The sequence below is a fragment of the Chrysochloris asiatica genome, unplaced genomic scaffold (genome assembly GCF_000296735.1).
Source record: "Chrysochloris asiatica unplaced genomic scaffold, ChrAsi1.0 scaffold00087, whole genome shotgun sequence".
Taxonomy (NCBI): domain Eukaryota; kingdom Metazoa; phylum Chordata; class Mammalia; order Afrosoricida; family Chrysochloridae; genus Chrysochloris; species Chrysochloris asiatica.
In genome coordinates this window covers 133,803-145,888 of record NW_006408605.1, presented here as the reverse complement: position 1 = coordinate 145,888, position 12,086 = coordinate 133,803, and the positions used below count along the sequence as shown (strand labels likewise).

The window sequence follows — 12,086 nt, the reverse complement described above, 5'->3', positions numbered from 1 at the left end:
TTACTGATACGTCATTGTCCTATGTCCTATATATCAAACACCAGAAAGTACACCTGTATTTGTTTACAATTCAAAAGGGAAAAGATAGTGGACAAAGAAAGTACATAAATACAAGCCTGTACATAATTCAAAATCAATTTAAGTGTTTCACAAATTAGGGTATTACTTAAGTTCAGTATAATTTCCTAAACTCAATCCCTTAATATTTAATACCTGTTGTTGTTAACTGCCGTCAAGTAGGTTCCAACCCATAGTGACCCTATATTGGGTTTCAAAGGAGTGGCACGTGAGTATGAACCACTGACCTTGCAGTTCAAATAGACTATGCCAGCCAATGCATTATCCTACAGCGCCACAATAAGATTTCTAATAGATACTGGTGGTGGTGGTGGTGATGTGCCATGGAATCAGTTCTGACTCATAGCAACCCTGTACAGGGTTTCCGAGGCTATAAATCTTTACAGGAACAGAAAGCCTCATCTTTCTCCTGTGGAACAGCTGGTAGTTTCGAACTGCTGACCTTGCGGTTCGCAGCCCAATTCGTAGCCACTACGCTACCAGTAATCAGATAGTAGTTACTGATTATGTGATGCCATAGGTTGATTTTGTGTAGCATTTCTCATGGTTTTCTAACTCCCACCATATGACTGGGGTTGTTAAGTGTTGCTGAGTCAGTTCCCACTCAGTGACCCTGTATAGGGTTTCCAAGGAGTGGCTGGTGAGTTTGAACCACCAACCTTGTGGCTCAAACCAACTTTGTAGTACAGCACATTTGTGGCCCATCAAGTTTGCTAATAATGGAAGTGAAATGCATGGCTCCCTTAGAGAGGTTGTTGTTAAGTCCCATTGAGTCAGTTCCAACTCATAACAACCCTTTATTAGGGTTTCCAAGGACCAGATAGTTGGTTTGAACTGCCAGCCTTGTGGTTAGCAGTCCAGTGTATACAAGAGGATAGGTCAGTTTTGCCATTCCACTAGGCGGGGAGAACCTCACTACCACCAAGAGCCAGTAATGGACCGTGTCCTTTGGACCCAGGATCCATGCACTGAGAACCTCCTAAACAGGAGACAGAAGGAGTCCTAACATGAGAGATGGCATGAAATGTTTTGAACAGCAGCAGAGAAATGGTGGCAACAGAATCAGGAGACAGGTGTGAGACGGTGTGGTGGGCTTCCAAGCCTACACAGCAAGGTAGGTACAGTGGGTGTGCCAACCCACTGAACAAGATTGCTGAGTTCCTTCAGAAAGACTTCCTGGTGGATTAGGGTGCCTCCAAACACTTATTGGTGGAGCTAAATAGCTTTGAACTACACACCAGAGTAGGGCAGAGGTAAGGCTGAGGACCAGAGAAAGGCCTGCTGGCAGGCATAGTTGAGAAACTGTCCTGACTGAAGAACAGTATCCTGAGTCATTCTTGATCCTGAACTATAACCTGTCACTTCCCTAATAAACTTCACAATCTGTGTATTGTCTGAGTTTCATGCAGCTACTGCAATGAATTGTTACACCTGGGAGCTGCAGGAGGGATACTGGTGTCAGAATTGGGTGAAGAAGGTTGGAGAGAGGAGGTATGTCTGACTTCTGCATCTTATCCCTCAGCGATCTTGATACTCTCCCAATGTGAAGACAGAGAAGGTCAACTATATCACTTAGCTTGCTCACCTTGGGCAACTTACTGAATAATTCTGTACCTAGTTTCTTCCCATGTGAAATACAACAGTCCTGGTGTGGCACTGCAGGATAATGCGCTGGACCACAAGGTTTGAATTGCAAGGCAGTGGTTCAAGCTCATCAGCCACTCCCCTTGGAAACCCTGTACACGGTCTCGCTATGAGTCAGAGCTGACTCAACAACAACAATTTATCCCATAGAATTCTTGTGACTTTGAAATTAGAGAATATATGTTAAGACTAGAGCTTGGCAGAGTGCTGTATGTTAGAAGAATTACATACGTATGCATTTAAACTTTCACAGATTCAACTATACAAGCATACATAACAAAAATAAGTATCTCAGTTTTAGCCTCTTGTCACATCACACATTAACCTAGTGTTCAAAGGTAAATTTTTTTACATGACATACTCTCTTAGCTTTAAGATTTTCATTGAGTACTCAATCAAAAATAATGAATGGGAATCCATTTCAAGGCTGGAAAAAAAAAATCTGAAATTTTTTAGAAAATTTTCTCCAATGGAAATGTGAACTATGTATGAGTACTGCTACATGTTGATCACTGATCTCTCCTCAATAGAAGATGTAACTTTTGCTTTATCTATCAATGCCTGACATGTTCCAGTGTTAAAAAGGTGTAAGAATAATATGGTAAGGATAGAAATGGATTTTGAAGCAGTATCCACATGACATTTAATGAAGTTAAAATCGGAAGAGTCCTCACAGATACTGCATAGTTAATCTAAGAGTCAGTTACTGAGGTAAATGCCTATAGAAGCTAATTTGTTGCAGAGCTGAACTATAAAAGCATTACACATTTAATATGATAAAGTCCTCATTGAAGCAAAGATCAGCACTTATCCATTCCAGTGTTACACTTTGCTTAATGAAAAGAAGTTGTACACACTGCCATACTACATAAACTAGTCTTCAAATAGATAAAAAGCTACTTGATTACTCCCTAACTTCCCTAAGCTAGGTTTGATATGACAAGAAACTCTTGGGGTCTTAATAGTGGCTAAAATAGCTGTTTTAACTAGCAAGAAGACTACACACTTGGTTCAACAAAATTTACTAGGATATTTTCCATTTTCTATACTATTTGAAAGCACAGGATAATTTGATCTCATCTTTCTACAATACTGTTTTTAAAGTTTTTCCAATAAACTAAATTCAGTACTACTTTTATATAATTTGGGAGATTAAAAAAAAAAAAAAAAATTCCACAAGAGAAAGCAACTCAGCAGGCCCTGGTGGTAAACATTTTCCCAGAACAAACAGATATGCAACTGTATTAAAAAGCAATTTTTCAAGTGTTAAACTATACCAGGGTTCCTTGTAAACATCTGCCTTACTCAAACTAATGCAACCAATTCATATTTATTGTTAATATTGGGGCAAGACTTTCTGGTAAATATTTATGGTTTTACTTCCTTCACCACTATAAAACCTTTTAAAGATGCTTCCATGCAGTAAAGTAAGTTGTATCAGCTCTCTGCTAATTGCAAAAGGTACAGTTTTAACAATAAGTAGTGTTTGAAGAAACTGTAACAAGTGGGCTAAATACAGAACTAGACAGAATCAAACCAGTCATGTATATAATTGCTCAAAACAAATATAGGTACAGTCAAAATAAAATATGAAATTATAATTGGGGTTTAGAATCAAATTTGAAGAATTTCTTGATAAAATATAAATCCATTCTCTTGAAACTGGAAATGAAACTATCATCAATTGATGGAGAGCTAGAGACTTATTAACCCCTCCTACAGAGACAAGGAAATAAGTGACAAAGTCTCTTGCACTGAAGTTATGTATTTTAACAGCTTTACATGTAATATTCATATATAAAAAACTTTTAAGTGCTTTTCTCCAATTTAAAAATCTAAAGAATTCAAAAATAAGGCATTCAATATTTGAAAAAAGTACAGATTTACAAAATGTGTATATTCTGCCATGAAAACTCCACACCAACATTATACACTTGGAAAAAAATACAAACAGGATATATTACAAATTTATGTAGCAATAACTTAGTTCACACCATGCAATAAAAAGTACATTAATCAAGATACACAAGCTTTTGTAGGTTCTAAATTTAAGGACTTTTTTTTTCTTTTTCTGCAGAATCCTTAAAACCTGTGGCACTTAAAATTTGTTAGCCTTTCTACTGAGAGGTAAATTATACACAACAATGATGAAAAAGATTAACAGACCAGTTGTCTATTATGAATCATTCCAGCTTTGTTCAACAATTGCCGAAACTCTTTTCTCATATTCTCGTTTGTTTTCCTGATAAAGCTGTGCTGCCTGGCTATTGGCTGGACTATTTGGATTTGGTTCATCCAGCAGAGACTAGAAGGAAATAAAAAGGAGAAAAAAACCATGCAGATTAATTTTTTTTACACCAGCAAGGACGAGATATGGAACACAGAAAAATGACACAAAACACCAAATTTCAATGATTTCTTACATATTTTTAGGTCTAAATACTTGTGGAAATGACTTGATACACTAAGAGAGTACCTACAGTTAAGCTTCTAAAACAAATGGTTCTCAGTTACCTTATAACATCTAATTTCAAAGATATCAAAACCGCATTCTTCAGCAAACTGACACTTTTCTCATTAACCAGGAGATAAACAGTCTAGTCTGGTTAAAACTGCTCAGCAACTACCATTCATGATTACTTTGCAAATAAGCATATATAAAAGTATATATATCTAGAAGCAAAGGAACAAAATACAAAAGTTGAAACTAATGCATACAAAAATATCCCTCATTCTACTCTCCTCCAAAACTGTCTTTTAAGGTCAATTCTGAAATATGAGGGGCCTCATACTGTCAGACTGCTACGGTAGTCTTTTCTTAAAAAGCAGAATTTCTTGGATACAGCAATGCACTCGATGCTTCTCTGAACTTGGCAGTTTCTTGAGGCCTCTATGGTTTTCCAAGCAATAATCCCAAGAAGAGTTTTCAGTCTTCTCCATAACTATGACTACGTTTCATGGGAATTAATTACATGTGACCTGAGAAAATACTCCACACACACAAAACCAGGAAAGGACCATGGATTTAATCGAATGTAGCCACTAATAAAAATCACAACAGCTAGCTGAAAATCATGGGTTCCTGTTTGAGCTTTGCCACTGATACACTGGATGTTGGTCAAATTAACTTTGCTCACTTGGCCTTTAGGTTCCTATTAAAGGACTGTATCCCACAGAATCCTAACACACTTACCTGAATTGATGTTAAGATAGAAGATACATCGTATGTTGGACTCCATCGGTTTTGAAGGATATCTAAACATATACTACCATCAGCATACACTGCAAAGACAACACTAGAATTGGTTACATGTTAACTTTGTCATATCTAACAGTTAACAGAAATCTTTACCACAAAGAAAATGCTTGGCCCAATCAGAAATTTAGAACACTCAGTAAATAAAGTAACTAATCCTCTGTCTTACAGGAAAGCCAATCTTAAAGCTTTTCTTCATGAGGCCATGTGAAAATTTTCAACATATCTGTTTAAATTCCACATTTCTAAATACAGTTGATCCTTGAACAGCAGGGGTGGGGGCCAGAGTGTCAGGGGTAGCAACCTCCAGTTCAACTGAAAACTCATGTGTCATTTACAGTTCCCTTAACAACATGGTCTGAACTGCTGAATTTCCCCCAGTAAGTGCTAGTGCCTCACTGGGGAAGGATAGTCCCCTAATGGAGAGAGGAACCACTCACTCAGAGATAATTAGCATCACACAATGTTGTAAGCAGATACTCGCAACACTTGAGCTCACCAAAATAACAGGAAGGAACTGAATATAAAGTGGGTCTGCACAGTTCAAATCTATGTTATCCAAGCGTCAATTGTATTAAAATAAAACTCTTGAAAAACTGCTTTTTTTCAGACATAGAAATTCCATTCCTAGAAATTATTCTAAAGAAATAATCATGGACATACACAAAGATTCATCTATAGAAGGTTCACTGCAATACTATTTTATAAAAGTGAAATATTGGCAACTATGTTGTGTTCCATAACGAGAGGACTGGCTAATTTAACAATGGTATTTGAAGTGGCACTGTAGGATAAGCACTGGACCTGCTTACCACAAAGTCAGCAATTCAAACCCAAAAGCCGCTCCTTGAAAACCCTATAAGGGTGTCTATGAGTTGGAACCAAACCCAACAGCACTTTACAACCATAAACATTCACTTAATACCAATGCTGCCATCAGGAACTACATATTTCTATATTTACTGATGTAGAAAGACATTCACAATGTACTACCTGAAAAAATAAAGCTTCCCATGATTCCACTTTTTGGTAAAAACTTATATTCAAGAATTTTCATTTAAATATCAGCCAAATGCCAAACGAAAGTAGTGGTTATCTGTAGTTAGTAGGATTATGAATAGTCTTAGCTTTTTTTTTCATAATCAGAAAAAAAAATAAGTTTTTATAAGTCTTAAACAGTTAGGAGGCTTTTCCCGTCTTGGACTGATTATGTGCTATATACCAACAATGGACATGATATTTTATCCCCTGGTGAGACTACCTAGAATGAATTTCTAGAAGCAAAACTGCCTGTTGGTAAAGGGTAAATGCATTTTGATTTTATCTGTTGAATTGTTGCTGAATCAATTCTAATTGATGACGACCCCATATGTGCAGAGTAGAACTGTGCTCCGTGGGGTTTCAAGGCTGTGATCTTTTTGAAGTAGATTGCCAGATCTTTCTTCCAGTAGTGGAATGCTTAACCATTTGCGCCTCCCTTGGGTTCCCTGTACGTTTATATTGTTGTTGTTGTTAAGTGCCCTTGAACAACTCTGTATAGGTTTCTGAGGAGCGGCTGGTGAGTCTGAACCACTAACCTTATAGTTCAAACCAAACTTGCAGTCCAGTCCCGTCCAGTGCTTTTCCTACAGTTTCAAGCAAGACAGGTCACTCAACATGAAAAACAGGAATAAGAGGCTTTTTTTTGAAGGTGGTACAAATCACACTTAAATACTCTCATTTCTCAGGGCTCTACCCTAAGGTCCTCTTCCCATTTTATACCCCTTTGGGCAATCTCACTCCCATGGTCTCAGTTACTATCCGTGTGCTCAGTACTTCTGTTAACTTTAGACGAGACTTTCCATTTTAGAGTAGGACAGCCATCATGTCCTGTTTGTCTCACAGGAGCATCAAATTCTGATAAGACCTAAGAAGAATCCATCATCTCTGTAAAACCCATAAAAGTACAAAATGAGTTATAGATTTTGAATTAGAACTATTACCAAGAAGTAATCCAAAAGTAAACAAACTAAAACCCAGTTGCCTGTCAACTGATGTTTGATAAACAAAATATGCTATATTCAATAGAATACTGTTGTTAAGTGCCTTCAAGTCATTTGACTCATAGTGACCCTGAATAGGGTTTCTGAGGAGCAGCTGGTAAGTTTTAACCGTCGACTTTGCAGTCTAGTGTATTATCACAGTCACACCAATATTCCAGTGGACTATTTTCAACAGTAAAAAAAGAATGAAGTACTGTTTTGTGCAACACTAATGCATCTCTAAAACATTTATGCTCAGTTAGAGAAGCTAGTCACAAATCACCATATAGTGTATGATTTCATGTACATGAAATACCCAGAATAGGAAAATCTATATTGTTAAGTGCTACAGAGTCAGTTCTGACTCACAGGAACCCAGTATAGGGTTTTCAAGGAGTGGCTGGTGAGTTTGAGCCACTGACTTTGTGGTTTAAATCGACCATGCGGTCCAGTGCGCTTTATCCCATAAGTCCTGGTGTGGCATTGCAGGATAAGCACTGGACCGCGAAGTCAGTTTGGTAGTTTAAACTCACCATGTGCTCTTCAGAAACCTTATATAGGGCTGCTATGGGTTAGAACCAACTTGACAGTATTTAACAACAACAAGAGGATATAAGCAGGAGAAAAATGAGGCTTTCTGCTTCCGTGAAGATTCAAAGCCTTGGAAATCCTATACAGGGTCGCTGTAAGTCAAAACTTAGCTCAACAGCACTCAACAACAGGAGGTTATAAGGAACCCTGGCGTGCTGCTATAGGATAAGCACTGGACTGTTAACTCCAAGCTTGGTGGTGCAAACCCACCAGCTACACTTTAGAAATCATATACTGGATCACTATGAGTCAGAACTGAATTGATGGCACACAATGACCAATAACAGGAAGGTCTAAGGGAATTCTGGTTCCGCTGTAGGATAAGACCTGGAAAGCTAACCCCAAGGTCAGCAGCTCAAACCCACCAGCCAGTCTTCGGAAACCTTATGCAGGGTTGCTATTACTCAAAATCGACTCAACAGCATAGAAGAGGAAGGTGAAGGATATAGAATCCTGGTATGGTGTTGTAAGATAACCACTGGGCTGGTAAGCACAAGACTGGCAGTCAAACCCATCAGTTGCTCCTCAGAAACCCTATACGGACTTGCTGTGAGTTGGAATCAACTCCATGGCACTTAACAATAACAGGAGGGTGTAGTGGAGAATGGGAAGAAATGAGGAGTGACTGCTAACAGGTATGAAGTTTGGGGAGGGTGATGAAAATGCTCTTAAATTATCTGTGGTTAGGGCTGCCCAACTTTGGGAGTATACTGAAAACCACTGACTTATGTCATGGGTGAGTAATATGCAAATTGTATTCCACAACAAGGAGCTCTGATAGCGTAGTGGTTATGAATCGGACTGTGAACCTTAAGGTCAGCAGTTCGAAACTACCGGTGGCTCCGTGGGAGAAAGATGAGGCTTTCTGCTCCCGTAAAGATTTACAGCCTTGGAAACCCTGTACAGGGTCGCTATGGGTCGAAACCGACTCAACAGCACTTAACAACAACAACAAGGATTATTTTATCTCAAGACTGGTGTTCAGACCCACCAGACTCTCCTTGGAAACCTATATATAAGGTTCACTATGAGTTGAAAACTGATCCAACAGAAAGTAACAACAAACTAGAAAATTAAGTAATAAAAAATACTCATATCAGAAAAAAGGGAAACGGTATGAAGTTGTAAGAATTAGTCAAATACACTGTTTCCCTATAAATTTGCTTACGTTGATAAGCTTATATCCCTATAATATATCCTATCCTACCCCTGCAAATTTTATAGTCTTTCCCACCTTGATTTAAACAACTCCCTTACTATAATTTGTTTTGAGTTGATTCAATACCAAGTCAGGTAAAGCTATAATGGAGTAGGTGTTAAGAAAGTTGCAAATCCCCACAGAAAAATCTAAAATTAATCTATCTTAGTTTTGAGCCAATCAATGAATAAATAAATAATAAAGACAGCTGGAAGGAAAAAGTAACTTCACAGCTATGAAGCACCAAAGACTAATTCTATTACTGAGAAGTCACCTTGATCCCAGACACAAGCACATTTCTCTTTCCTTGGGCAGCTCTGCCTAGTAGCTAACGGACCCCTGAAAATGTTCTCCCTTAAAACAAGATAGGTGATGAGTAAAGACTCAAATGAGGCAAGTTTACAAACAGGAAAGTCTTTCATATGGTAACTTATAATACAGCATATAAAAACAATAGAAGAAAACCAGATGAAATCAAGAAATTTAATTACAAAAGACTCTCAGGACCCATTTATTACTAGTAATAAAATAATGTTATCCTAATGAAAAATGGGACCTACCTTATTGAAGGAAAAAACCCGGAAAACTATATTAAAAGCCTTAAAAATAAAGAATGCTTTGACGCGGCAATTCTACTTATAAAAAAATATAAGGAGATAATCATGGTATTTGAAAAAATTTATTTTAAATAAAGTGCTTGTTATGAGAACCCAACAATTGCATACTAATTATGGTAAATCCCATAACAGAATATTTTAAAACTTATAAAAATTATGCAGAAGAATATTTAATAAGAAAAATGTTCACAGTATTTCTATATATGGAGTACTGGTATGGCACTGTGGGTTAATGCATCAGATTGCAAAGTTGTGTGAACTGCAAGGTCAGTGGTTGAAGCATACCAGCTGCTCCTTGTAAACCCTATACAGGTTTGCTATGGATCGGAATCAACTTGATGGCACTTAACAACAAATGTATGAGGCTTCAAAAAGTTTGGAAAAAATTCCATTATCTTTTCATGCCATTTTTTCCACAAACTTTTTGAAGCCATCATGGTATGTTTTTGTGTGTTACTCTATAGGGTTTCCGAGGAGCAGCTGGTAGGTTTGAACTGCTAACCTTGTAGTGACCAGTCCCGTGTCACACCAGGAGTCCTACAGTATGAAACACACACACACACACACACACACACACATTATCTGTTGTTAAGTGCTGTGAAGTTGATTCCAACTCGTCATGAACCCTGTTAAAGGGTTTCCAAGGATAGTAGGTGAGTTTGAACTGCCGTCCTTGTGGTTCAAACTGACCTTGCAGTTCAGTGCATTATTCTGCAGCACCACACCAGGATTCTACACATATATATACACATGCATATTGTCATGTGGTTAAATGTCATCAAGTCGGTTCCAACCTAGCAACCCTGTATAGGGTTTCCGAGCAGTAGCTGGCTGGTTTGAATTACTGATGTCAAGGAAAGCCGTCCAGTGCTTATCTGACATCTCCACACCAGGGCTCCAAACACACACACAGACATCCTCATACATACACCCAACATGATTCCAACTTTATACAAACATCTGCTTGTATCTTTAAAAACTAAATTAAACCAGCAAATTCTGATATCTTTCAGATTTCCTACAAATAAATAAATATTAATTATACATCAAAACTATTAAAATAAAACTTTACATCAAATTGGGAAAACTGATAAGATTTCAGACTAAGAAAATGTGAGTAACGGTGACAAAGAGGCAACATCTAGACGTGGGCCCTAATAGTGAGAAGAAGCAAGCCCTAAAGGAGGGAAACAAGTATTTTTTTACCCAATCATTTACAAAGTCTGATAAATTGCTACTTACCATTTGGATGAAACATCTTAGATAAAAACCTAACAGTTGGTGGTTTATTTGGATATTCTTCAGAAAATTCTATTACTAGTTTAAAAGTACCTGGAAAATAAACCAAAATTATGGTAAAGTCAGCTGTACTTCTTTATCAATTAATTCTCAAACCTATATGCCTAACCACACAATAAGTGCCTATTTTGATCTAATACATAAAAGGTATCAATATATACTTCAATCACATAGCACTGGTGAGCACTTTCACCTGCTATTGGTGGGAATGTTAACTGTCTTTTTTGGAAGGCAATTTGCTCCTAGTGTCCGAGATTGAAAATGCACATTTGAAGTACTATATGTAGTTTATAATAACCTAGAAGTATGTGTGTGTGTATGTGGGGTGAGGGAATTTTAAGGGACAAAGGACCCAGACTGGAGGCAAGGGGGTTAATATGAAAGGTCTGTTTTGTCCCTACATTAATCCCTTCACTTAAATATGGCAAGAATTGTTAAAATTCTAGTGTAATTGTCTACTATTGGTTATAGATATTTAGGTCAGTGTAAATAAATATTTAATGGTCACTAGCCACAAACAGTTTTTAAAGCATGCATCTGTAAAAGTCAGTCTTGTTCAGGGTATAACAATCTTCAACTCCACTCCCTATTCCCTGAATAATCGCTATTCATGGTTTTGTATTTGTCTTTCTTCTTTTGTGCTTATTCAACTACGTAAGGGTCAGTAGGGTTCTCTCACTACAACTTCTTGGACAAACAAGTCGGGATTACACCTTATTAAAACGTCCAAGTGCATCTGCAAGTTTCTTTCCATACTTCATCAATGTAGTTTTAAAACACAGAAATAAAAAACCCCCTTCAAGAGAAGAAACATGATGGCGGATCGGGTAGGCACAGCAACAACACAGAATACCGTACCAAGCAGGCTCAGGGGATGGTGCCAGATCGCTGAACCACATATAAAGGAATATTTAGAAGGTAGCAGAAGCAAGAAACCCATTGCTTTCTAATTCAAGAGGCTCAAGTGTTCTCAGAGCTGCCATCTTGGGCGAGACCGAGCAGGGTAAGGGTCAGAGAAGCCACAGACGCCTGACAGAACTGCAGAGATAAAGTGTGGACAGTCTTTTTTTTTTGGTATCTGTTCTTTGCTCTCTCGCTGTCTGCACATCTCCATTCTGGTTACTAGAGGGGGTGCCTGAGCGAGTGGACACCCCACCTACAACCCCGGAGGGTTATACTAGGCATGTACACATGTCTCCTCGAAATTTAAAGTGACAGTTTACACTTAAAACCAAATGGCAGTGAAAAACAGCCACAGCCAGCCCTGAACTGTTTATCACAAGGAAAAAGGCCTGAACGGAACCTGTGGAGCAGGACAGGCAGACTAAAAAGGAAATAGGCTAAAAATTGAATCCTGAGTTACGTCACAACGACCAACAGTG

The 12,086-nt window shown here is 38.0% G+C and overlaps 1 protein-coding gene across 1 annotated transcript in view; it reads right to left on the bottom strand.

Moving 5' to 3' along the window:
- Positions 1-3,081: 3,081 nt before the first annotated feature.
- UBE2B (ubiquitin-conjugating enzyme E2B) overlaps positions 3,082-12,086 on the bottom strand; it is a 22,067-nt gene continuing 13,062 nt past the window's right edge. The window contains exons 4-6 of the mRNA XM_006866078.1: positions 10,648-10,737; positions 4,916-5,004; positions 3,082-4,027 (exon numbers count right to left, since the gene is read on the bottom strand). Coding sequence (XP_006866140.1) covers positions 3,899-4,027; positions 4,916-5,004; positions 10,648-10,737 — 308 coding nt within the window. The 3' untranslated portion in view covers positions 3,082-3,898. The remainder of the gene's footprint in view (positions 4,028-4,915; positions 5,005-10,647; positions 10,738-12,086) is intronic.